This window comes from Tiliqua scincoides, chromosome 2, assembly GCF_035046505.1.
Source record: "Tiliqua scincoides isolate rTilSci1 chromosome 2, rTilSci1.hap2, whole genome shotgun sequence".
Lineage (NCBI taxonomy): Eukaryota > Metazoa > Chordata > Lepidosauria > Squamata > Scincidae > Tiliqua > Tiliqua scincoides.
In genome coordinates, this window is record NC_089822.1 from 152791482 (window position 1) to 152816650 (window position 25169).

The following is a 25169-nucleotide window of genomic DNA, read 5'->3' on the forward strand; positions in this document are numbered from 1 at the left end:
GCACCTCGCCCGCAGCCATCTTGGAGCGGGAGCGGGAGGCTGGCGGCGCCGCGGGAGGGCCGAGCGTCCGCATTTGGCCCCTGTGGCGCATACGCAACGCTGGGCGGAACTGAGGAGGAGTGTGTGTACTAGTGGACGGGCTGGGGCTGCTCCCACTCATGCGGCCCTGCAGCTCCCTCCCCTCGTTCCCCAAGGAGTGCGCAGGAGTTGTGGGGTAACATACGTCTTGCCTAAAGCCGGTGGTACGTGTGCCGCAAGTGGTACCTGAGGTGGTGCCTGGTGGCACTCGAGCCCCCTGCCACCCAGCATGGAGACCAGGCACGCAGCACAACAGCTTTTCTGCACTTGAAAAAGCCTTCCCACCTTGCATCGCATCTGCCCTCCCACCCCAGAACTAACCAGCCCTGTCCTCACTAGTTACTTCTGCTGGTACTTCAAATAGCTGGACCATGTGAAGTGGTACAGTGGAGGACAAACGTTGAGAAACTGCCTTAAGCAGAAAAGTACTTCTTGCACAGAGCCCTTAAAACCTTACCCACTGTGCTCCAAAATGTGCCTAGTTAATGGAAGCCAAAACTTACTCGGTCACACTTCTAAGCTAGATATTTAGCTGGAATTGAGTTCCCTTTAAAGGTAGGGGAAAACTTACTCATGATGCATATATTGCTTAGAGTCCAGGCAGTTCACTGGAGAGGATCTTAGTGGGGTTATCCCACTTCCTTCTAAAACATTGGACACCAATTACACACTTATGCAACACAGTAGTGTAACAACACTGAATGTAAAGAAACTCACAAGGAAGCATCACTATGCAACTTTAATCCATCACTTAAGTTCCTTTCACTGGCACTGATAGTACTATATACTGAATCTAGTTTATTTCAGTTTAATCAGATGTTGCCATATTGATCACAACCTGTTTTTGTGAAGAGCAATAGACAAAACAGCCAATATTTAATCAAGTGTACTGTCTGAGGTATAGGAACCATGAATGTTTTTCCCTTTATATCCATTACACGTTCCTAAACAAAGTGCATGACAGAACATAAGAGCCCCACTGGATCAGGCCAAGGGTCCATCTAGTCCAGCTTCCTGTATCTCACAGCGGCCCACCAAATACCCCAGGGAGCACACCAGATAAGAGACCTGCATCCTGGTGCCCTCCCTTGCATTGGCATTCTGACATAGCCCGTTTCTAAAACCAGGAGGTTGCACACACGCATCATGGCTTGTAACCTGCAATTGATTTTTCCTCCAGAAACCTGCCCAATTTACTCTGGCCAATTCGCACTGCGTGATTACATATTTATCGCTTTCCAACAAGATACTCTGCTCTGTACCATGTTCCCCTATTTTCAGTAAAGGAAGCTTTGCCCCCTCAGATGCATCTGCAAGGTACATGAAAAAGCTGGGTCGTTACATGCTCGATCATTAAATATCAATTCCTGATCTGGTAACCAGCTATGTTCAAGCTACTTTCTTCACTGACCCACCAAAATAGCCCAGAACACAACTAAATGAAACAATAAAGACATAAAATGTTGATATTTCAAGATGATTATCTACGCTGCAGGATACAGAAAGAAGGCTCTCAGATACAGTACATTGGTAGAGAAAAATATTTTTCCGTAAGACCATAGCAGTGTTGAAATACTGGACAGCATATGCTAGAATCCTTGCATACTTGATTATAGCTGCATTATGTAAGCACACTCATTAAATCCAAAGAGAATTCTCATACCAAATGTATCTGTACAATGAATTACTGGGATGAGGATTTAGTCATAGTCCTAGTTTATAAAACTCAAAATTTTATGCAGGATATAATTTTACTCAACTGGAAACAGAATAAAGCCTAACCCACCCACAGAAATGTACCTGGCAATTGACTATAACAAGGGCATCTCTTTTTGCTCCATTGTCTCGCCTAGTTCTAATGCTTTAGAGCAGGGGTCTCCAAACCCTGGCCTGGGGGCCAGATGCGGCCCGCAGCAAGCCTCTATCCAGCCTGCAGCCATCCTCTGAGAGCCTCTGGCCCACTCAACTGATCACAACTGGAGCTGTGCTCTGGTTGTATCTGGAGGGTGTTCTGAGAGCCAGAGAGGTTGAATGAATGAGCCCATTCATTCATTTATTCACTCATCTAAGTTCCATCTCTAATTTATTTATATAAATTTTAGAATTAAATTTTTTTCCCAGCCCTCAACACTTCGCCAGATATTTGATGTGGCCCTCCAGCCAAAAAGTTTGGAGACCCCTGCTTTAGAGATTAAAAAGGGCTTTATCACTTTACATATAATGAACACATCCTCGAATGGCAATTCTACCTCTTTTACATGAAAACAGGCACACCCATTTATACTTCTGTACCCTGTCATATCTTGCAAGCATGCAACATTAACATGTCACCTATCATCAGTGTATGCCTTAAATGGAGGCAATGTGAGGATCTCACTTCCAGATTTTTACACAATATTTATTGTCATGATATATGCTCATGGAGATTGCTTTCATAGTGGTTGTAAAAATGAGTTTAGTAACAACTGACAAAATTCTGCAAGCATTTATGCTTGTTAAGTTGCTATGTAAAGCTATTGCTTTAAACAGACTTCCCAAGGCCATTATTTTTTGTAACCATGGTATCTTGCTATACTCACTTTTCAACTCATTCTCTCTCGCTCATTTCAGCATCACCAAACTGATGCCATGCAGACATGAATCCTTACAGTCTTCAAAACTGAGAGGGTTTGCTCCTACTTTAGTGTGAGACTAAACCTGCACCTTTGGGCACTGTCACCATGCTCCTATTAATCACCCCCAAGTTATTCACCCCAGCATCAGGGACAAAGTCTTCTTGACCACTGCCATGCTATTCTGATACAGGCTTCATCCCCTCATCTCAATACCCCAAACTAGCATTAACCCAGTTTATCAATAGTTGTGAGAACAGACTGTACTGTAACAAATGCCACCAGATTTACTTTTGAAATAAAAATTCAATAGGGAATTACAAGTTGAAAGACTAAATCTTTACTTGGCATGTTGGAGTCACTGAGTTTTCACAGCAACTATTTTACAGTAAAAATACTGAGGTGGGACCAGCACTGAACTTTGGAATCAAGTGTTAAATACAAAAAACGACTTTAACAAGAAATTCACTCTCTCTCCATAACCACAAAGGGTGAAGGCTATTTTCACTGGAAAAGTCCTCCACCACCACCTCCCTGCAAAAGCAATCACACTGGTTGGCTTTAGCACAGAAACAGGAGAGTCAGCACACAGGAGATGGGGATGTACAGTTTACAAGCCCCTTCTAGGACAGAGTGGAGGAGAGAGACCTGAGAGAGCAGAATCCCTCCCCATGGAAAGGGCAATCAGTACCAACTCTTTAACTATGGGACAGCAGGCAGACACCTGCAACCCCACCCATCTTGTGTCCTGCAGCCTCAAGGCTAGGCTTCAGCTGCAACAGGAAGCAGACATTTACAGCTCTAGACACATTTCTATTTTATTACTGCCAAGGCAAAAAAGCCACTTTGGCCCAACAGGCAACCAGTAAAATTTTCCCCAAAAATAACTCAGTACAAAACAGATCCATTTCAGAATTTAAAAAAAAGAAAGAAACCTTTACATGAGTTTAAAACCTATTCCAAAACATAAAAGTAAAACAAATTCCATCCTTGATATTAGTAGCCGCCGCCATACACCCTTCCCCTCCCTCTGGGGAGCATGGAATGAGATGTCTGCAGTCCTTCCCATGCACAAGATGTGCCAACCGGTTTAACTGGTCTCCATCTAGGAGGAAAGAAAGACAGTTACTTGGTAAGGCAGAAAAAAGCCACATGGTCAGATTCATTCGTCTAGCAAAACAGTCCAATTTGAATCCAATCAGCACAGTATTGTTTACCATTACATAAAATGGCTTCCCCATGAAGTTTTTGTCCACTAGAGAACTTGTCCCTTTCACAATATTTTCTCTTACTTATGAATCTTCAGCCTGGTTAAACAAACTACCATAGACATTTGCCTAGAAGCTGATCTCACTGAAAAGTCAAGGGTAGGTTTTGAGCCAAAAATAATGGAACTTTCTATGACCCTCAGATAAGTTGAGGAGGGTTAAACTCAAGGGGGTGCCTGACTATAATTTTGTCTAATTTTACCGAGGGCCAGATTCAAAAAAATAACCTACCAGTAATTGTTACCTAAGAACTGTACAATCTAATTTATAAAAAGTATAGTAGAATATCATAAGATACATTTTTATTCATTAATTTTTTAATTCTGATCTTCACAACCTTTTTGTAAATACTACCATTTACTGTAAACAACATACCAGTAGAACCATTAATCAAATCCTTTTATAAAGTGTGTTTGACTAAGTCTGGTGTGTTAAGCCATACAACTTATAACACACAACTGAGAGTGTGCAATTCAATTCACAGTGGAAAGACAAGGAACATGCATGAGTAAGCACAGTGACACCTAGTTGCAACCCAATTTATACAAAAGTAGACCCACCGCTTTCCCTGGATGTTATTCTTAAGTAATTACAGATATTTTTCACAATCATGGGGTTAAAGAGAGGCAGAAACCAGAATGTCAAACATTGCTCAGCTTTAAGGGCCAATACCATCTTAAGTATCTCTTGTGCACAGAGAGACACTTCTTATATTGTTATGACCAGGCTTTCTTCCCACCCCCATGACTTACCCTGGCATTGTAAGCATCCAACTGTGCATCCAATTCTTCTGCAGAGAGTTGCTGTTTGGAACTCCTGCCAGCACCTCTGCCTCTGCCCCTGTTGCCACGACTGCCTCGTCTGTTGCCACCGCCAAAGCCACCTGAGCCACCACGGTTTCTTGTCATGCCTCCTCTATTTACACTAAAACAGAAGAGACTGAATTAGAGGAATGATAATATTCTGGCAATATCGCTTACAAATAATTCCACAAAACATACAGAGATCAAGAGCTAACATACGGTATGGTTGACATTAAAACACCAAAAAAACCTATCAAGATAATGTGATAGAACAAATTCCACCAACTTTATAAATTCTCTATGTATCAAGGAAACAAGTGAAAGTAGCTGCACCAGCGTGAGAACTGCTAAAGGGAAGACCACTGTTTATCGTAGCCGATCAACTACAAACATAAAAAATAATCCTCCTACCTCTGTATAGGTCTTCTCTGTGTGTCTATCTGTGACGTAACCAGTTGAATGTTCATGGGACGCCCTAGAAAGAACGAAAAGAATATTCATTAATAAAAGTGTCAGACTCATCTCCCATCCACTGAGTAAATACATAAACAAGCATTTACCATCCAGGGGGACTCCATTGTACTGTTTCATAGCTTTCAGAGCATCTGCTTTTCTCTCAAAATGAACATCGGCTGTACCTAGACTACGCCCAGATCGGTCATAGTGCACTGCTGCCTTCTTCAATGTTCCAAACTCTGCAAAAAGCTCCTAAAAAGATACACAAATATGTCACATATTCTTGGACAATCTTGTAAAATTATCTAAAGTAGCCACCTAGAAAGATTATCAGTCAGACCAAAGCATGGAAACAGAAGTGGTTTCTTCTATTCTTCATATTGAGCCTTTTGCATCACAAAGTGATCTCACACCAGCATTGTCATCATTCCTGATTAAAATTTACTTCCTGTACCTAAATTTAAGTGTAATTTAAGCAATCACACAGGCTTGCCTAATTTACCCTGCTTCTACCACCCTCTTTTCATCCCTCTAGTTTTTCCATCAATATCTAGAGTAGACTGTAAGCTCCTTGGGGCAAAACCCACCTTTTCCATGAAGTACCAAGTAGAGATGTGAAGGCCTGGAAAAAACCAGAAAAATTCAGAAAAAAATGTTTTTTTTCCTGAAGCCTTTTGGGTTTTTTCCAAAAAATTGAAAAAAGAAAAAATTGATTATGGAATGTTTTATTTTAACATGATGAATAAAATATTTTAAGACAAGGTGTTCAAATATTTTCCAAATCATTTCTAAAAAATATGTATGGTATCAGATTATTCTAATTTCTATGCACTGAGGACAAGCATGTCCTAGGTTACAAACTGAACTCTTCAATGTAAGGACAAAGTGCATTTCTTCCTTCAGGAGGTGCTGCTATTGTCACAAGAAGATAAAAAGGTTTCGGTTTTGTTTATGCATGTGGGTGGGTATGTTTGGTTCTGTTCTGTCCTCTTCACAGAACAGAACTAGGCCTCAAAGCATTGGAAGAAAATACAGAGCAACAAGAAGGACCTGAAAGTATATACTTAATAAACTCTTAAAGGTAAGAGTTTAACATTTATCAGATTCCAGAAAACTGAATCATTTCGCTGCATTTATCTTTATAACCTTTGTGTAAATAATAATTTAATTACTACTAATCTGGTTCTTTACTTCCTCTACCCACAACCACAGATTAGTGTCTTCTTGCAAACTAGCTATTAAATTTTCTTTCCTATTCCCCTCAGGAAAATGGTGAAACCAACATCTAGCATATGGAGACATTACAAATTCTTCTGAGAAGAAAAATGTGATTTGCAAATATTGTCAGATGAAATATGCATTTCCAAATGCTACCAGGATGACAAAACACATATGTAACAAGTGTCCTGCAGATATTTAAAAAATCCATCATGGATCTAAGTGAAAAGGACCACGATGATGGAAATGTAGTTTTTCCGCAACTTTCTCATTCAAGAAGTCCTCTTTCTACTTCATCTGTAACATCAGCAGTAACACAAAGTGTTGTTGCCCCATCAGCAGCATCTTCAAGTAAACAGATACTGAACACAGTTGCATCCAAAAATTATTCAATAACTTCATTTGCAGACAGATGGCATCTCAAGATCAGGAAAACATTGGTCAAGCTTTTGCAAGAGCAATATATTCTTCTGGAACACCATTTTCAATAACTGAAAATGCATACTAGCAAGAAGCTTTGAAATTACTAAAACCATCATACAATTTGCAGACATTCTTTGAGCAAGCCTCTTTTGGAGTCGGAATATGAACGTGTCATGGAATCTGTGCAAGGAAAAATTAATGAAGCACTGTGTCTTGCACTACTTACGATGGATGGTCAAATGTGAGAGGAGAAAGAATTATAAATTTTGTTATAACACCTCAACCAGTTTCTTACAAAAGCATTGAAACAGGAGAGAACAGACATACTGCAGAGTAGATCAGCTGTAAAATATGTGAAGTCCTACAGAAAATTGAGAGTGGTAAAGTATTTGCTTTGCCGACTGACAATGCCAGCAATATGAAAGCAGCATGGGAGATCATAATGGAGAAGTATCCACATATTACTGCAATAGGATATGCATCTCATGGGCTAAACTTGCTTCTTAATGATATTATGAAACTGGACACCCTTCAAATGATCTACAGAAGAGCAAAAGAAGTTATAAAACATGTAAAAGGTACTCGTAGCTGCAGTTTTCAAGAAGCAAGTAGAAAAAAATGCAAAGAATAAAATAGTGACACTGAAACTCTGTAGTCAAACTCTGTGGGCTGGAGTGGTTATCTCCTCTGAAAGTTTACTAAAAAACAAAGAAGCTCTTCAAGAAATAGTAATAGCTGAAGTTCTTAAAGTAACCAGGAGTGAGAGAAACACTGTTCTTGATCAGGAGGTCTTCTGGGTTCAGCGGCAAATTCCCTGAAGATTCTAAAGCCAATTGCTGCAATTACTTCATCTGAATCAGATAGTACACTTTTGTCAGCAATTCCTTATCTCTTCCTTAAAGCCAAGATAAAAACGACTCTTTTTGAAAATCTCAGTATATCTCCACTTACAACTATAGAAAAAAGTAAAGTGAAAGATTTTATTTTAAAAAGGGAAGAATTTTGTTGCCATCCAATTCATGCTGCTGCAAATCTGCTGGATCCAAGATTCAAAGGTGGAAATAGAAGTGATGACAGCACTGTTACTGCATTTGACTGGATTACAAAACAAGCATCACACTGAGGACTTGATGTTTGGAAGGTACTTTCAAATGTTGCAGAATATAGAACATCTTCAGGGATTTGGTCCAGGAATGCAATCTGGGATTATGCCAGACATATTCCTCCTGCAACATGGTGGCAAGGTCTTTGCACAACACAGCCTCTGACTCCTCTTGCTTCTTGCCTTCTTCAGATTCATCCATCTTCTGCAGCATGTGAAAGAATCTGGTCTATGTTTGGAAACACTCACACTAAATCAAGGAATAAACTGACATGTGAAAGGGTAGAGAAGCTTGTTTCAATCCGGGCAAACCTTCATAATAACTGTGATGAGATACAACAGAGTAGCTGCAAAAGCAGAGACTGATACTGATAATTACAGCTCAGAAAATGATTCTGATTAAATTTCATGCCCATTCAATGAAACTTAGTCCCACTCCCTTCTATACACTTTCTCCCTCTTCAACTCCTTTAATGAAAATGGGGTTTTTTAAAATTTTTATTTAATACTGTGGAGAAGAAATATGAATAATTGTTACTTCTGGATTTTTAAAAATGGTTTTGTGGAGGTTTTTTATCTGTTCCACATAATGTAGTAAACAGTTCAAGAGATTGTTGCTACAATTACAAATAAATATTAAATAAGTAAATTCTGTTTGTAATAATTGTTTCTGTAAATTTTACATTTCTAGTACCAAGTTTATTGATGGTTCTAGATGCATAGTAAATAACTGAGGAGAAATACTACAAATAATCATCTCTAGTCCTCCTAAATAAGTTACTACACTCAAAATAAGAGCAATGGAGTAGAAAATGCTAACTGTGAAACATTTTGCACCTGGCCCAAAATATTCATTGAGAGTTTTTTGTTCTAGAAGAGGAAGGCAACCAGGGTGCACCTCTACTTTTAGTGGAATTGTTGCCTCATTTGAGTCTCAAAATGTGTAAGCATCTTTAGTTTTATGCTAATTTAAGGTCGGATGTGTCCAAGGAAAAGGCCAAACAGCATGAGTCCAGAATGTGCGCAATCACAGCTAAAGTACCACTTTTCTATGTTAACTAGGGATTGAGCAGTAATAACTATATCTCAAAGTATGTGTTAGCACTAAAAACTCAACTAATGACACATGAACATAAAAGCCTTACGCCCCTCTCAGATTCTTACAGATCCAGTATAAACTTAGGTGACTGTAAATTGCATACAGAGGAATCAAGGTTTAAGAGTGCGGACAATACCACAACAGCAGTGAGAAAAAAAAAACTTGTACTCTCTGTAGGAGGGAGGTGACATACAACTGACCCAATGTGATGGTTCACAGTCAAAATGCAGGCACACATGCACATAACAGATCTATTCAGCCTCCCCAAGGGGAAAGATACTCTCCCAGCCCCCCTTCATATAAAACAGAAACGAATTTTGCATTTAGACTTGGATCCCATCACCAAAATATTTCGTAAATCCAGAACATTTCTGGTGCCAAGCGTTTTGGAAAGAGGGACACTCAACCTGTATTTCGTTTCACAGGTCAAGTGCAGGATATTCAGGATATTGCACCTATGCAGACATTCCCACCTCCTGAAAACAAGGATGGAGCAGTGGTGTAGCACTCAGGCTGGCAGGGAACCTCAGCAAGGCAGGCAAGCGGGTGCCTCCCTTTGGAGCTGTTGCAGGGGGAGCAAAACGGAGCCATATGGGGGGAGGGGAGAAAGCCCTATGGCTCTGAAGGGAGGGGCTGCTTGCCCGCCTCGCTGAGGCTCCCTGCCAGCCTGAGCGCTACGCCCCCCTCCAACTACGCCACTGGGATGGAGCAAACATTTCCACTTCAGCTTTTCAGACCACAGGATCTTGATTGACTTCACTTTCAATAAGTGTTTTATCTTCAAAACTGGAACACAAGAGGGAGGTTTTAAGACTTTCCAAGCAGGGCACGAACTCGCATTTGCAGGGCCAAAAAAGCCTCACCTCTTCCGCCTGCCTGAATGTCAACAAGTGGGGCAACTGAAGCACTACCATGAAAGAGTGAAGTGAACAAGCAGCTTCGATAGAAGGCGTCACGAGGAAGCCGCCTGGGCAGCTAAGCGCCAGTCACAGGCTGCGAATGGGGCAAGGGAAGAACCCACCTGTATGTCCGCATCGGACACGCCGAAGTCGAGATTGGAGACCAGGAGCTTCCCGCCCGTCTCCACACCGCCGCCGGCCCCAAAGCCGCTGTCGAACAGGTCGTGCTGCCACTTCTCCGGGAGCTGCTTCGGCTGCAACGAGAGCGAGGCCTTCAGCGTCCCGAGGCGGCGCCCAGGCCCAGCCCCCTCCCTCCGCGTCTCCTGCCCCACGGAGCCCCGTCCGCCGCACTCCCAACGCCTCCACGCGAACCGCGGGACCCCGACACGAGACGGGGAGGCTCCGCGGGCCGCTCCCTCCCGCCCGCCCCCACCGCGAGCGCGCTCCCTCCCCGCCCGCACCCCAGGAACCTACCCGGCTGTAGGGCGCGGGCCTGTTCCTGCCGCCTCCCCGGACCAGAGCTGCCCTGTTCCGGATGGGGCCGCCGCCTCCCGCCCGCCCAGCCCCGCCACGGCCGGCCCCGCCGCCGCCTCGCCCCGCGGCTCCTCTGCCCCGGCCCCGGCCACCACCGGCCCGGCCGCCCCCGCCACGCTGGCTCCGGTTCAGCTTGATGATATCGTCCAAAGACATATCCATTTTGTCGCCCATGATGGCGGCTCCCTCCGGCTCCCGGGGCCTACACTTCCGGCCGCGCTGCGCCGGGCCCGGAAACGGATAAGGCGGGCACAACGAGCGCGAGAGAAAGGCGGGCACAACGAGCGCGCGCCTGCGAGAGCGGTTCGGTTTTGCTCGCCGCGCGGGGCCTTCTGGGAGTTGAGCGCGCAAGGGCTCGTGGGAGGAGCGGCAGGGGCGGGACTTCCGGTACGGCGGAGAGACGGGAGGGGGAGTTGGGTTTGGGCGCGAAGATTGGAGCGACCTCGAGCTTTCGACGGGGGCGGGGCGGGGGCAGGAGTGGGTGGAGTCTTCCGCCAACCCAATGGGCGTTCCTGGGCTCTGTCCTGAAGGGTTCCTGTGGCTAGAGCGCCTTAGCAGAGCTCCCGCGCCCCTTCCGTAGACCTCTCCTCGTCTGTGAGACGCTCGGTTCAGGGCCCCAGCCTATGCAGGTCTACTTGGAAGTAAGTCCCGTTAGCGTCAATGGGGCTCACTCCCAGGTAAGTGTGGAGAGGATGGCAGCCTCAGCCCTGCCTCCCTACTGAAGTGAAGCTGGAGCTCCTGTAGTGGTATCTGCTCACTCATGTAACTCCCCTAATATTTACTTTACCTCCTCTCTGCGATTCCCTGGCCTTTGCTCGCATGATTTTAAGAAGCCATGAAAAGAGTAAGCCCCAAGCTTAGAGATCACAGTGGTTCCCAAACTGTGGGTCTGGACCCAGTTTTTGGTGGGTAACAAAACTAACAAAGCAGATTAGGCATGTGTATCAAGGATTTAAACAAAGGGGGGGAGGAAGCACTGTTGCTCAGTCACCATTATCACCACTCCCATGGCACTCATAAATCAGGCAGCAAGAACCTGTAAGTGACTGCACTAGGCCAAGTGCAAGGCCACCAAAAAGCTCCTGATCCAGTGAATGGGGAGTTTAACAAACACTCCAGAAGGATGTTCTCTCTCTCCCTGTCCCCTCCATTACAGTAAAAAAGATAAAAACAGGCTTGAGGTAAAGAGAAACTTTTTTAGGCTCGAAAAGATAGGTGGGTCTCAATTAAGAGTATCTTTTAAAAGTGGGTCCTGGTGTGTTAAAAAGTTTGGGAACCACTGTGCTTCACAGTGGTGAAAAACCTTTTATTATGAAAGGCTCTAATGAGGAATCCTCATTAGAGGTATCCAATGAACATACTGTACTTATGCTTGATGTGTTTCAAGCTAAACTCTGCTCTTCAGAGTTTATTTGGGTATTCAGTAGCATCCAGTGTTTGTAGGGTACAGCTACTGAAGCCAATGAGCCCATTCCTATCCATATCTACTCAGAAGTACGTCCCATTGTAGTCAATGGAGCTTACTCCCAGGTAAGTGCAGAAATATAAAAGAATATATGTAGTTCTAGCAGCTAAAAGAAAAAAATAGTTCTGCACCTCACTTGGGGTGCATGAGATCTTAAAAAATAAGGGCAGCATGCAAATCTGAAGGGCACCAAGTTTCTAATCTGTAAACATGGGGGGGGGGAAGTCCCATCCTAGCTCTCACTTGTTTTTCTTTTAGGTGCTGTCCCAAGTCTAGTGTGCAGCCTGGACACAATGAAAGTGAAAATCAAGAGCTGGCATGGAGTTGCCTCCTGGCTCTGGGTTGCCAATGATGAAAATTGTGGTATTTGCCGGATGGCCTTCAATGGCTGCTGTCCAGACTGTGAGTAGCAGGGCTGTCTTTCTGCAGACATGTTCCTTACAGTCCAGTGTTATACTCAAGTCAAACAAACCAGAAAATTATACTGGCTTAACTGTAGTCTGTATCCAATACTAGTTCTAGACAAAGGAAGAACAAGTAAGATCTTCAGAAATCCCAGAGAGATGCCAATACCTATGGCAGTATTTCCAACATGTATTAGTCATGGGGTGGCATGCTGACAGTGCCTCCACAAGGGTAGGTATTAGAAAGAGCTAGTAAATATGCAGCAATAGGGAGTTGCTCCAATGACATTAGCACACTACACACACAACCCACCTGACACAGAAATGCCACAGCACTACTATGACAGAGGCAGCAGAGAGGGCCCAGTCCTATCTAACTTTTTAGCACTGATGCAACCATGCCAATGGGGCATGCCCTGCATCCTGTGGTGGATGGGTGAGACAATCAGAGGCCTCCTTAAGGTAAGGGAATGTTTACTCCCTTAGCTTTCGGCTGTAACAGTGCTGGAAAGTTGGTTAGGATTGTGCCCTGAGTGGCATAGGTTTCTTCTCTGCTAATAAAGTTACTAGTGTGATCAAGTCAAAGCTTGTGATCAAGCTTTTAATGAACAGCATAGAGATGTAGCAGCATCTGAAAGAGAAATACACAAGTGAGGTTGCCAGCCATCTTGTCTCAGCAGGATTCTTATGCATACAAGTTGTATGACAGTTGGTAGAGTAGCTGGCTGCACCATTTACACCACTGTCATAGAGTTTGCAAAGCTACAGGTATCTGTATAATACGAAGGAGGTTAGCAACCCATAGCTGGGGCACTGGACGTTGTTGACAGGCATATTGTGTGCCTTCCTTATGGTCTGCACAGTTGACCTGAGGAGGATCCTGTGTCATCTTCCCCTGTTGGAAAGCTGCAAAGGAGAAGGTTGGGAGAGTGCTAAGAAATAGACAGCAGTAGTAACACATGGTCTAGATGACTCTTGCCATCTGCTGTTCATGTAGTTCCTTATTGGGGGAGAGAGTGCGGTACCTGGAGCATTACCTTTCCCTCTTCTCTGGGGAGTTAGAGTGGAACTTTGAGAAATGACTACTCTGCCCCATATGAGAATACAGCATTCCTGAAAAACAAGTGGCTCAGAATGAGTGTTTGGCCAGCAGTGGCAATGGTTGGAATCCTTGCATTTGCCAGGACAGCATATACTCACTGCTGTTGCAAGAAAAAGGAATGGTTAAGCAACACAGTTATGACAAAAAACACATTTGACAATACTGAAGGGGAAGGTGGAAAGTAGAGATATATGCAGCATTCATACTTGCATTCATACTTGGAGGTGTAAAATTCCCCCTTTACCTGTGTGGGATGCATTACTTTTTCACCCACTATTGGAGGGATAGTTTGGAAGTGTTGTGTGGATCTGGGTGTGGGTGTGTGGAGTCCTAGAACAAGGTATTTGCAGTGAGAATTCTCAGAAATCAAGTGGGGCAACAGCATGCTGAGGGCAGCAGGCAGCTTATGCAAAGTGTCCTTTCTCCACAGTTTCCAACACCAAAGTTCCTCTTTGTGTGTTCTAAATTAAAGATGCCATGGTACCAGAGAGATAGCCATGTACCCTATCATCTGATTTATGGGCTCCATAGCAAGGGTACAAGTCCTAGGATGGGAGTGCAGTGATTGCCTGCAGAGTTTTGTGCTTATTGTATTCTCGTAGCGGGGGGGGGGGAGTATATATGCCCCATGTTTTGGGTGTTTTTTGCTCTCCATAGTTTTCTCTGAGTGCATTTAGACTAAGACCAGCTCACATGTTGGTGCAACTTTATGCCATTGATAGGGATGATTTTGTCATTTGGAGGGAGTATAGGATATGGCATAAGGCGGCTCCCCCATGTGCCTCCTATGACCTGCTCACATCTGTGCCCTGTTAAGGAAGGTACACCAGCTGAATCTGCACTGGCATGTGGGTTATGACAGTGTGGAGTTGGGCCAGCATCAAGCTGAAGCTATGGCATAACAACATAGTTGAAACAAAGTTCCACTGGCATCCAAGGATTTATGCTGTGCCACTCAGAACAATTTTTATAAATAGAGGTGGGTTTTTAGGTGATAACAAAATAAAAGCGCACAGTGCCACTTTCTGCACTTCTCATTTTTGTAAAAAAAACCAACCCAAAATCTGCCCCCAAAAATGAAACATCATTCTCTAACACCTCTACGTGCATTTGGCTGCATCCGCTGACACTATACCACCCATAACACCTACCTAGTACGCTTTTAAAGCAATTATAATTTATAAAAATGCACCCTTGGAACAAAAACACAAAACACCGCTTTCTGCACTTCTAACTTTGGAAAACACTAAAATCTGTGAAAAAATAAAACCATTTTCACCCACCTCTATTTATAAGGGATGGGATTGCACCCTTAATCTTTGTGGGCTATCTTCACTTCTAATGAGGCCTGTGTTTTGCAGGTAAGGTGCCCGGAGATGACTGCCCTCTGGTGTGGGGTCAGTGTTCCCACTGTTTCCACATGCATTGCATTCTTAAGTGGCTAAACTCCCAGCAAGTGCAGCAGCACTGTCCAATGTGCCGACAGGAGTGGAAGTTCAAAGAGTGATCATGGCCGCCTTCCTGCTTTTCTCACCACTTTTGGATTATATGGATTGCTCATTCATCTTGTTGGGGATTAAATCCCTCCTAACTTGGATAACTTGTTTGTTTCTATAATATTTTACATGCCTTTAGTCTTCCCAGAGTTACTAAAAGGAAGTCTGAAGCAGTGAAAGTTCTGCTGCTGCATGGTTCCATTATCCTTATTATGTATTGTCAGCGCTTTTACCTTGCATCAGGTCTGCTTCTATGCCCCTTTGTGGTACTACACCAGCTGTGACCTCTAGATCTGCCCATTGTTTGTAAGAAGGCCTGAGTTTCTTAACAGGTAAATGCTGTAATGGTTCTGATACTTCACAACTCCTGGACAATCTCATCAGTGTTTTGATCTTCAACTTGGTGTCTTGCCTGAAATGCCTTAAGCCTGATTACTGAAGTTTGACTGAGCCATTCTTCCTGCTTCCCCAGCTGTTTATTCTGAGACATGAAGCAGCTCAAGCTCCTTCTGTATCTTTTGAGAGTTGTATTCCTGTTATCTTTGTATACGAACAAGGTTTTTTTGTATCCTGTTACTGCATACAGCTCAGTCAGCATAGAACCCTTAGGTTGCAATTCTGAATCAGTGTAGTCTCATTGATTTCAGTGGAGTTTAGGTATTAAATAGTTCAGGACTGCAGCCTTTATATGTAAATGCAGTGCTAGAGACTGAGGGGTGGGGGAACTGACCACAGACTTGTGCCTGCGTCATAGACTTGGCCCATAGTACAATAATATGTTTGTTCCCCGAAGGCTGTAATACCAAATCTCTCTTGTTCGCCAAGTGCTTGCCCACAGTGTAAATGTGTTATCAGTTGTACATGGGATGGTTCCAATAAATTGACTTATGTGATTCATTCTGTGTGCGCTCCCTGCCTCTTTCATCCACACTGAGGTTCTTCAAGGCTGGTCACAGGAAAGCAGTGTTCATACCTGCAGACAGTGCTGTCTATACATACAGCAAGATGATAAGATGTGGCTGGTGTGGAATGGGGGGTGCTTTTAGTCTTTTTTAAACACCTACATTTTCAGTAGGGGAAAAAGGGTTCTTGCACTAGCATAGCAGTGTAGCCACACAGCCCACACACCAGCTGTTTGATGCTTCATCTTGGCTATTGTGTGCCCAGTCCATTCTGCCATGAAGGCCACCCCCGCAAGCAATGTGTAATTGGAGTTGCTTTGTGGCACCCAAATGAGAAGGTGGTATTAAGAATTTATGCCAGACTGTGACCTTTCCAACACTGAGTGACATTGTTATCTGACTGATAAGTTAGGCCATCAAAAGAGTTTTCCTGCAAAAGTGAAGTGATTTTGAGTGTCCTAAAACCCTCCCCAGCTTTAGAGTGTTTCCTTTTGCAGCAAAGCACATAATAACAGCTAAGTAATGCCACTGAATTTGACCTTAGTCAAGGTTTGCTCTGTCTCAGTTCTTTCAAAATGGAGGCAGACTTCACTGTTCCATCCGAGAATAGAGCTTACTTTTCAGTTTGAAAGAATGAGGACTATCCACCCTGTAGCCTGCCCTTTCTAGGCCCTGTTCTGACATAGGACATAAGGTAACATGTTTGTCTGATTTGCTCTATGTTTTTTGTTTGGCAGAGCAGCTAGGGCTGTAATCCTATACACACATTCCTGGGAGTAAGTCCCATTGAATTCATTGTGCCTTACTTCTGAGTAAACGTGTATAGGAGTCTGCTATAAGGCTCTTTGTTATCCATACCCTTATTTCAAACTTCATATCTGGAAATTGTTGGTATGTGTTGGTGGCTGATTCAGGGCTGCAGTATAAAAAGAGGGTCCTAATTCATTGGGAATAGTAGCTACCTAACCAGAAGAGTGAATGTTCATATCCTAGAAGATAAAAGGTTTTCATAGGGTTGAACTGGTGCAAGTTCTTGTACTACAAATGTTATGCTGTTTTATTCTTTTGATGGACCAGAAAGAAATAGTTGCATTCTTACCTTTGGGAGGTAAAAAGTCATGGCTTTCCTGAGCTGTAATCTTTCTCTGAAAAATAACCTCCACTGCACTGGCAGCACCATATTTTAGGTAGTATTACTTATACTATCTTGTGGTTTCAGGCTTTGTGCAGTTTCTTACAAAGCTTAATCATTCTTGCATCACAGTTCTGATATGTATAACCAGGACTGCAGGAGTCCTGAGCTTTAGTTGATTAAACTCTACACATACCTATGAGAATCACAACTGATGTGAAGGGGAAGAGTCATGATATCTTTTCTTCAGTGTGGGTACAAATCTGAGGGTGGGGGAAAGGAACACATTATAATCTTGTGTAAAAGTAGCATCTAGGGCAGGGGTGGCCAACATTTTAGAGCTCCTGGACCTTTAACAATTATGTAGAATTTCAGCAGGTACAGCTTGTCATTTCACAGATGACAAACTGCACCTGCTGAAATTCTCTCTTCTACACAATTGTTAAAGGTCCAGGAGTCCTAAAGTTGAAAGGTTGGCCACCCTTGACCTAGAGATAACCTTAGATGTAAACAAAATGTGTGGCAGGGAGGTGATGGGAAGGGAAAGGGTTAAGGGCCTCTTATCCCCCACAGTGGTCTTCAAATAAGAGTCATGGAACTGTAGGTATGTATTTTTGTTTATTGTATGGCAAGCACATACCATAGATACTTGCCCAAAGTACCTATAATTTTTGCCAAGTAATCAAGCTCAAATTATCACTTTGCCTTATCTCTGGGTCAATCAGAGGGCAGAGCTTTTCAACTCTGAAAAGTTCTTGCTCAAGCAGGTCATTAGAAGTAATGCAGAGATCATTTGTTTCTATAGTAACTTTCCTGGGAAACTCCAGCTGAAGTTAACCTTTTATTCTCCTCTGTTCCATTTTGCAAATGCTGTTGCAGCCTGGTTCTGGATGGGATCCTCCTTTCCATTTGAAGCAAAGTCCCAGGCTATAATTCAATGCAGCATTACTTAAGAATAACACCCATGGAAAGCAGTGGGTCTACTTCTAAGTAAAAAGGGTTGTAAATATATGCAGCTGCATCTCTCTGCTGTGAATTGAATTGCACACTCTCAGTTATGTGTTATGGGTTGTATGTTGTATGTAGAACTTCTGGCTTAAAACACCAGACACCTTAAAGGTAGATTTGATTCATGGTTCTCCTGCAGTGGTTCCCAACCTTTTTCACTTGCATATCCCTTGGCAGCCTATTTCCATAAATTGTACCCTTCATATTAGCAAAATGTTTGTAATAATACACGCCCTCATCTCCTCTCAATGAAAGCCCAGACTTCATGTATTCATCACAGTGTTTTCTCTTTATCTGTTTGAAGAAACTCTGCCTTTGCACTGTTTTACACCAGAAATGTCCTGAGAAATTGATTGATCACTTTCCATATTATGTTTCAGCTTTTTTACTGTGCTGGTTTTCCATCACTGGTTCATAGATGAATTGATTACCAAAAACTAGCTATTGGTGGGGCTTTCACAGCCAACAAGCTACCTTCCTTCCTGCCTTGCTGGCCCTGCAAAGCATTCTGGAGCACAACCTGCCATTTTCTGTCATTATGCCATTCTTTTTCAAGTATCCTAAAGGTCCTGTTGAGTGTCCCTGGGAATACATGAATCCCAGGTTGGGAACCACTGTTCTACTGGTATGTTGTTTACAGTGCACGGAGAGTGTTTACCAAAAGGTGGTGAAGACCAGAATTTAAAAAGAATAAAAATGTATCTTATGATCTTTTACTGTGTTTTTAATAAATTAGAGACTACAGTTCTCAGGCAACAATCACCGGAGATACTCACCTATAAGTCGACCACACAGATAAGTTGAGGGCAGGTTTTGAGCCAACAATCATGGAATTTTCTATGACCCTCGGGGAAGTCTGGGGTTAAACTTAGGGGGGTGTCTGACTATAGTTTTGTCTGATTTTACTCAAGGCCAGATCCTGAAAAATAACTTGCCACTAATTGTTACCTAAGAACTGTAGTCTCTAATTTATTAAAAACATAGTAAAAGATCATAAGATACATTTTTATTCTTTTTAAATTATGGTCTTCATCACCTTTTCGTAAGCACTGTCAGAGTAAGTGCACTATAAACAGTTGTTGGCAACCTTCAGTCTTGGAAGACTATGGTATTGCGCTCTGGATGGTGGTTCTGGCACAGCATCTAGTGTGGCTGAAAAGGCCAATTCGGGAGTGACAATCCCTTCCACACTGGGAGCAAGTGCAGTCTGTCCCTGGTCTGTCTCCCTGGCTATGGGCCTTCCTTCTTTGCCTCTTAGCCTCAGACTGTTGGCCAAGTGTCTCTTCAAACTGGGAAAGGCCATGCTGCACAGCCTGCCTCCAAGCGGGCCGCTTAGAGGCCAGGGTTTCCCACCTGTTGAGGTCCACTCCTAAGGCCTTCAGATCCCTCTTGCAGATGTCCTTGTATCGCAGCTGTGGTCTACCTGTAGGGCGCTTTCCTTGCACGAGTTCTCCATAGAGGAGATCCTTTGGGATCCGGCCATCATCCATTCTCACAACATGACCAAGCCAACGCCGGCGTCTCTGTTTCAGCAGTGCATACATGCTGGGGATTCCAGCTCGTTCCAGGACTGTGTTGTTTGGAACTTTGTCCTGCCAGGTGATGCCGAGGATGTGTCGGAGGCAGCGCATGTGGAATGCGTTCAGTTTCCTCTCCTGTTGCGAGCGAAGAGTCCATGACTCGCTGCAGTACAGAAGTGTACTCAGGAAGCAAGCTCTGTAGACCTGGATCTTGGTATGTTCCATCAGCTTCTTGCTGGACCAGACTCTCTTTGGTCAGCAGGGACAGCCTCTTCAAGATTCTCCCCAAGATTGGATGTCCACCCAGGCTCTTCAGCATCATCAGATCTTTCCACAAGGACATGAAAGGCACTGTTGTCTTTGATGGCTCCACATCAGACCCCTTTGACATCCGAAGCGGCGTGAAGCAGGGCTGTGTTCTTGCACCAACCTTGTTTGGGATTTTCTTCGCTGTCCTGCTGAAGCATGCCTTTGGAACCGCAACAGAAGGCATCTATCTCCGGACCAGATCAGACGGAAAGCTCTTCAACCTCTCCAGACTGAGAGCAAAGTCCAAAGTTCAGCTGAAATGTCTGCGTGACTTCCTCTTTGCCAACGATGCAGCTGTCACTACCCACTCTGCCAAAGATCTCCAGCAGCTCATGGATTGTTTTAGCAAGGCCTGCCAAGATTTTGGACTGACGATCAGCCTTAAGAAAACACAGGTCATGGTTCAGGATGTGGACTCACCTCCCTGCATTACAATCTCTGCGCATGAACTGGAGGTTGTCCATGACTTTGTGTACCTTGGCTCAACAATCTCCGACACTTTCTCTCGATACTGAGCTAAACTGTAAACAACATACCAGTAAAACAGTGGTTCCCAACCTGGTATTCATGTACTCCCAGGGACACTCAACAGGATCTTTCAGGGTACTTGAAAAAGAATGGAATAATGGTAGAAAAAGGCAGGTCATGCTCCAGAATGCCTTGCAAGACAGGAATGCCTTGCAAGGACCAGCAAGGAAGGAAGGGAGGTAGCTTGTTGGCTGTGAAAGCCCCACCAACAGCTAGTTTTTGGTAATCAATTCATCTATGAACCAGTGATTGAAAACCAGCACAGTAAAAAAGCTGAAACATAATATGGAAAGTGATCAATCAGCCAGAATTTCTCAGGACACTTCTGGTGCAAAACAGTGCAAAGGCAGAGTCTTCTGTTCTTCAAACAGATGAAAAGAGAAAATATGTGATGAATACATGAAGTCTGGGTTTTCATAGAGAGGAGATGAGGGCTTGTATTATTACGTACAAACATTTTGCTAATATGAAGGGTACAATTTATTATTGCCAAGGGATATGCAAGTGAAAAAGGTTAGGAACCACTGCAGGAGAACCATGAGTCAAATCCACCTTTAAGGTGTCTGGTGTGTTAAGCCAGAAGTTCTACATACAACCCATAACACATAACTGGGAGTATGCAATTCAATTCACAGCATATATTTACAACCCTTTTTACTCAGAAGTAGACCCACTGCTTTCCCTGGGTGTTATTCTTAAGTAAGGGTGCACTGAATTGTAGTCTGCTTCAAATGGAAAGGAGGATTCCCATTGTGGTGTTTCAAAAAACAGACCTGCTTTGCAAGCATTTGCAAAGCAGAACCAGGCTGCAGCAGAAGGAGAATAAAAGGTTAACAAATTGCTTCTAAGGAGCTGCCTGCTGCCTGAGAAACCTGGCCCCTTTCTGCCCCTTGAGAAAGGAAACTTTTCAGAGTTGAAAGGCTTTGCCCTCTGATTGACCCGGAGACAAGGCAAAGTGATAATTTGAGCCTGATTACTTAGCAAAAATTTCAAGTACTATTGGCGAGTATCTATGGTAGTGGTAAGCTATTTTTCAGGATCTGGCCTCTGGTAAAATCAGTCAAAACTATAGTCAGACACCCCCCCCCCTAAGTTTAACCCCTGACTTATCAGAGGATCACAGAAAATTCCATGGTTTTTGCTCAAAACCTGACCTCAACATATCTGTGAGGTTGACTTATGGGTGGGTGTCTGTGGTGTGTAGTTCTAACCTAACTAATACTTGATCATAAGTATACTGTACAGCAGTGTTTCTCAAACTGGGTTGGGACCCACTAGGTGGGTTGCAAGCCCATTTCAGGTGGGTACCCATTTCAATTTTTCAAATATTTGAAAAAAATTTCAATATTTTATTTTTATTTTAATATATTATATTAGACTTGATGCCTCCATGGTATGTGACTGCATTTGGGGAAATATTATAGACCTGTACTTTTAACAAGCTACTATGTATAATATTTTAACAATGATAGTAAATGGAACTTACGCCTGGGTAAGTGTGGGTAGGATTGCAGCCTAGGATTGTTAAACATTTTCCTGCTTGATGATGTCACTTCCAGTCATGACATCACTTCCAGTGGGTCCCAGCAGATTCTCATTCTGAAAAGTGGGTCCCAGTGCTAAATGCATGAGTACCACTGCTGTACAGTACTTAGGACTGCAACTCTAAATTCCAGTTCTAAAGATGTTCCTGTATGTCCTACTGAAATCAAGTGGATTTTCACCCATGCTTTTGCCATATCCTTGGGCCTGGGTTATTCCAGGACACAATAATCCAGCTCACTCTTGGACTATGCTTCCAGTCAATGATACCCTTCTACAGAAATGGAAAATGCCACAAGAGGGCAGCAAAGAACACATTTGCTACCTACAGAGATTGCTGTTTAAGTTGCCCAAGCCTTTTTACTTTTAACAGCAGCCTCTCTAAAAGTTAACAAATGTGTTCTTTACTGCCCTAAAGAGGACCACATTTATTGTAGCATAAACTTTTGTGGACTAGACTCCAGTGTATGAAGGTGGTTCTGGTGTGCTGCAATAAAGTTTCTGCTGCAGTAAATTAGTTAGCTTTTAAAATGCCAGTTGCCTTGTTTCATTTGGCAAGTAATTGGGATTTCTCCTACAGTTGTGGCAGTCCCACTTGATGAAGCACTTGGTTTACTTCTGCCCAAGTAAGCGTGTTCAGCTTCTACAAAGGACAGTTCCATAGTCCAGGTGAGAAGAAAACTGAATTGGGTGTGTGGGAGTGAGAGAAAAGACTGTAAAATAAAAGAATGGCACAATCCTGAACAACTGAAACAGTGATATATTGGGGTGGGGGAGCAGAACAGGAGGAGCATTTCCCACTTTTTCTGATTAGTTAACCTAAATAGATGCTATACTGGGTTTTGTGCTTAGAATTAGCAAAGCATCTGTTGTGAAATTTTACAATTTATGCTTACATGTAGTATTTTTAAATTATGTTAAATGGAAACTACTTGACCATACAGTGTTTTGCTAAGTTGGGAGGTATAAACAGGAACAGTGAGGGAGGCAATTGTAAAAACCAGCTCCAAACGGCAAGGCCATGCAAGAAGTGCATGCCCTTCATGTTGCTCAAGCTGCACAGAGGGAGGGGGTGAACGCGTGTCAACTGCTCCTGAAGCCCCACTCTATGCGCAGAGCATTTGCTGAAGCAGTAACAGTAGTGGAGAAACTTACTTCTGGAGGTTCTCAAACCTGCCATAGCATTGGTCACTTCAGACAAGCACTGTGCATATGAGGAAGGGGGTTGCCAGCTTGTTCTTGCTCTCTCCTGCTGCCCCCCCTTGATCCATGTGAAGGCGACTCTGCTCTTTGTGACCATTCTAGGGGACACTGAAGCAGAGCTCTGTCTCTACCACAAGCCCTGCACAGTGATGAGCTGCAAGAGCAGTAAGTGGTGCTGACCCCATAGGAGTCAGGTTTCTGCGTGATCACTCAGAAGCCCAGAAGGGGAGGCGAGAGGGTTCTCTGCTCATGGAAGTTGGTGGGCAGCAGCAGCATCTCCCCAAAAGTGGAGTCCCACCTTGGGAACTCTGCTGCCATCTAACTCATGCCGAAACTGCTGTGGAGCTGGCGGACGCAGGCTGCAATCCTCCCCACACTTAGCTGGAAGCAAGCCCCGTTGACTCTAACGGGGCTTGGTTCTAAGCAAACACGCATAGGATTGGACTCACAATCTCTTAACGCGGAGCGGCCCTGCTAAGGCGGGCTGGACTTGCAGCTCTGTTCAACTTTGCCGCTCAGGTGCTCTCGGACATCAAACTCGCCCTCGTCCGAGCACCACGCTAGGGAAGAGATCCTCGGGAAAAGTGGGGCGGGGGGGGCTTCTATACTCCCGACTGCGACCTAACAGCACAATCCTGTGCATGCCTACCCAGAAGCAAGTCCCATTATATTCAATGGGGCTTACTCCCAGGATTGCAGTCCCCCGCCCCTGAAGGCAAAGCCTGGGATGGAGACCTGCTCTCCCTGCCCCTCCGTCGTGCAGGGGTTCTCGGGGACTAGGGTCGCGTCCTCGCCGCTCCTTTCGCCCGCCCGCCCGCTCCGGGGTGCAGGGGCGCTCCGGGAGGAGCCGTCCCGCCCCCGCGCCTGCCTGCCCAATATAAGGAGCCGAGCCGATGGCAGCCGCCCAGCCGCAGCCGCCGCCGCCACCACTAGCCGCACCATGCGGGGACCCCCCACCTGCGCGCTCCTCTGCCTGGCCCTGGCCGCGCTGCTCAGCCCGCCCGTCGAGGCCTGGTACAAGCAGGCGGCCGGCCCCAGCTACTACTCGGTGGGAAGAGCCTCGGGGCTGCTGTCCGGCATCCGCCGCTCGCCCTACATGCGCCGCTCCGACGACGACAGCAGCAGCGCCGAGAGCGGCCCGCCCGCCGCCGCCGCCCTCCTGCTGTCTGAGCCCCGCCAGACCACCGGGGCGCTGCGCAACATGGTGAGCCGCAGCCTGGACGGGGCGAGGCGAGGCGAGGCGTAGCAGCGCCCTCTGGCACAGGGGAAGACCGGCGGGCGGCGAGAGGGAGGGAGTGGCGCGTCCGGGCCGGGCAAGCAAGGAAGGGGCTGGGCGTGGGGGGATTCCGCGGGAGTGGACGGCAATTCGCATGTTAGCCCACGAAATGCAACATTAAGTAGGGGGGGGGGTCCAAAAGGAGACCTCGAAGCTCACGTCAGGAGGGGATAGAAACTTTCCTTTGAACACCTTTCAGCTAATCACGTGTGAACAGGACAACACCGAGGGGACGCGTGTTTCCTCGGAAGTCAGTCCCTGCGTGCTCAGGAGGGCTTCCCCCCTCTGCAGCCCTCACCCCCCGCTTCTTCTCTCCCCTCTCGCAGGCAGTGTGCGTGAAGGAGGTGGCCCCGGAGCTGCAGAGCTGCCAGCTGCTGCCCGGAGTGCCCAGCGTCATCCAGTGCAAAGCCGATGTCACCGTGTCCCTGGACCCCGCGGACTGCACCAGCCCGTGAGCCCCGGCGGGGCTGGCTGACTTCCCTGGAGCCCAGAGCGGGGCAGCTGGACTGGGCGGGGGGGGGCAGGTGGAAGGGGGCTCTCAGCTCTCGGACCAAGGCCGCCACCACCGGGAGGGAGGGAGGGGAGGCGCTCTTTTCTTGTTCTTTCCCTGCATCTGTGAATAAATGCGCCTTAAACCTCTCTGTGTCCCGCGGTGTCTTCATCCAGCAGCTGGGAACGTGGGTCGGTCCAGCAGAGGCGCGTCTTCAGTCCGGCCAGCCAGGTGGGAGGGGGGAGAGACTGGGGAGGGCACGAGGTTCAAGGAGAGCCTTTGAGGAGACGTCTCGCAGTA

At 45.1% G+C, this 25169-nt stretch overlaps 3 protein-coding genes and 1 long non-coding RNA gene across 6 annotated transcripts; 3 read left to right on the forward strand and 1 right to left on the reverse strand.

Moving 5' to 3' along the window:
• The first annotated feature begins 9 nt into the window (after window positions 1-9).
• LOC136639681 (uncharacterized) lies at window positions 10-7106 on the forward strand. The gene is made up of 2 exons (XR_010793712.1): window positions 10-242; window positions 6483-7106. It is a non-coding gene; the product is annotated as an uncharacterized lncRNA (long non-coding RNA).
• Window positions 3008-10796, reverse strand: ALYREF (Aly/REF export factor). The gene is made up of 6 exons (XM_066614080.1): window positions 10433-10796; window positions 10081-10212; window positions 5322-5469; window positions 5173-5236; window positions 4711-4882; window positions 3008-3795 (listed from the first exon to the last, which is right to left on the reverse strand). The coding sequence occupies exons 1-6, from the start codon at window positions 10664-10666 to the stop codon at window positions 3781-3783; spliced, it is 765 nt and encodes a 254-aa protein (XP_066470177.1). The 5' UTR covers window positions 10667-10796; the 3' UTR covers window positions 3008-3780.
• ANAPC11 (anaphase promoting complex subunit 11) lies at window positions 10748-15856 on the forward strand. Of its 3 annotated transcripts, none has more exons than XM_066614083.1 (3): window positions 10748-10879; window positions 12216-12359; window positions 14825-15856. In XM_066614083.1, the coding sequence occupies exons 2-3, from the start codon at window positions 12251-12253 to the stop codon at window positions 14968-14970; spliced, it is 255 nt and encodes an 84-aa protein (XP_066470180.1). In that variant the 5' UTR covers window positions 10748-10879; window positions 12216-12250; the 3' UTR covers window positions 14971-15856. The 3 variants fall into 3 exon arrangements, with proteins under 3 accessions (XP_066470180.1, XP_066470179.1, XP_066470178.1); XM_066614082.1 differs by lacking the exon at window positions 10748-10879 and adding an exon at window positions 10927-11133; XM_066614081.1 differs by lacking the exon at window positions 10748-10879 and adding an exon at window positions 10928-11169.
• Window positions 15857-24043: 8187 nt separating this feature from the next.
• NPB (neuropeptide B) lies at window positions 24044-24834 on the forward strand. Its single transcript, XM_066618293.1, has 2 exons — window positions 24044-24307; window positions 24706-24834. Exons 1-2 carry the CDS (start codon window positions 24044-24046, stop codon window positions 24832-24834), a joined length of 393 nt encoding a protein of 130 aa, XP_066474390.1.
• The last annotated feature ends 335 nt before the right edge of the window (window positions 24835-25169 follow it).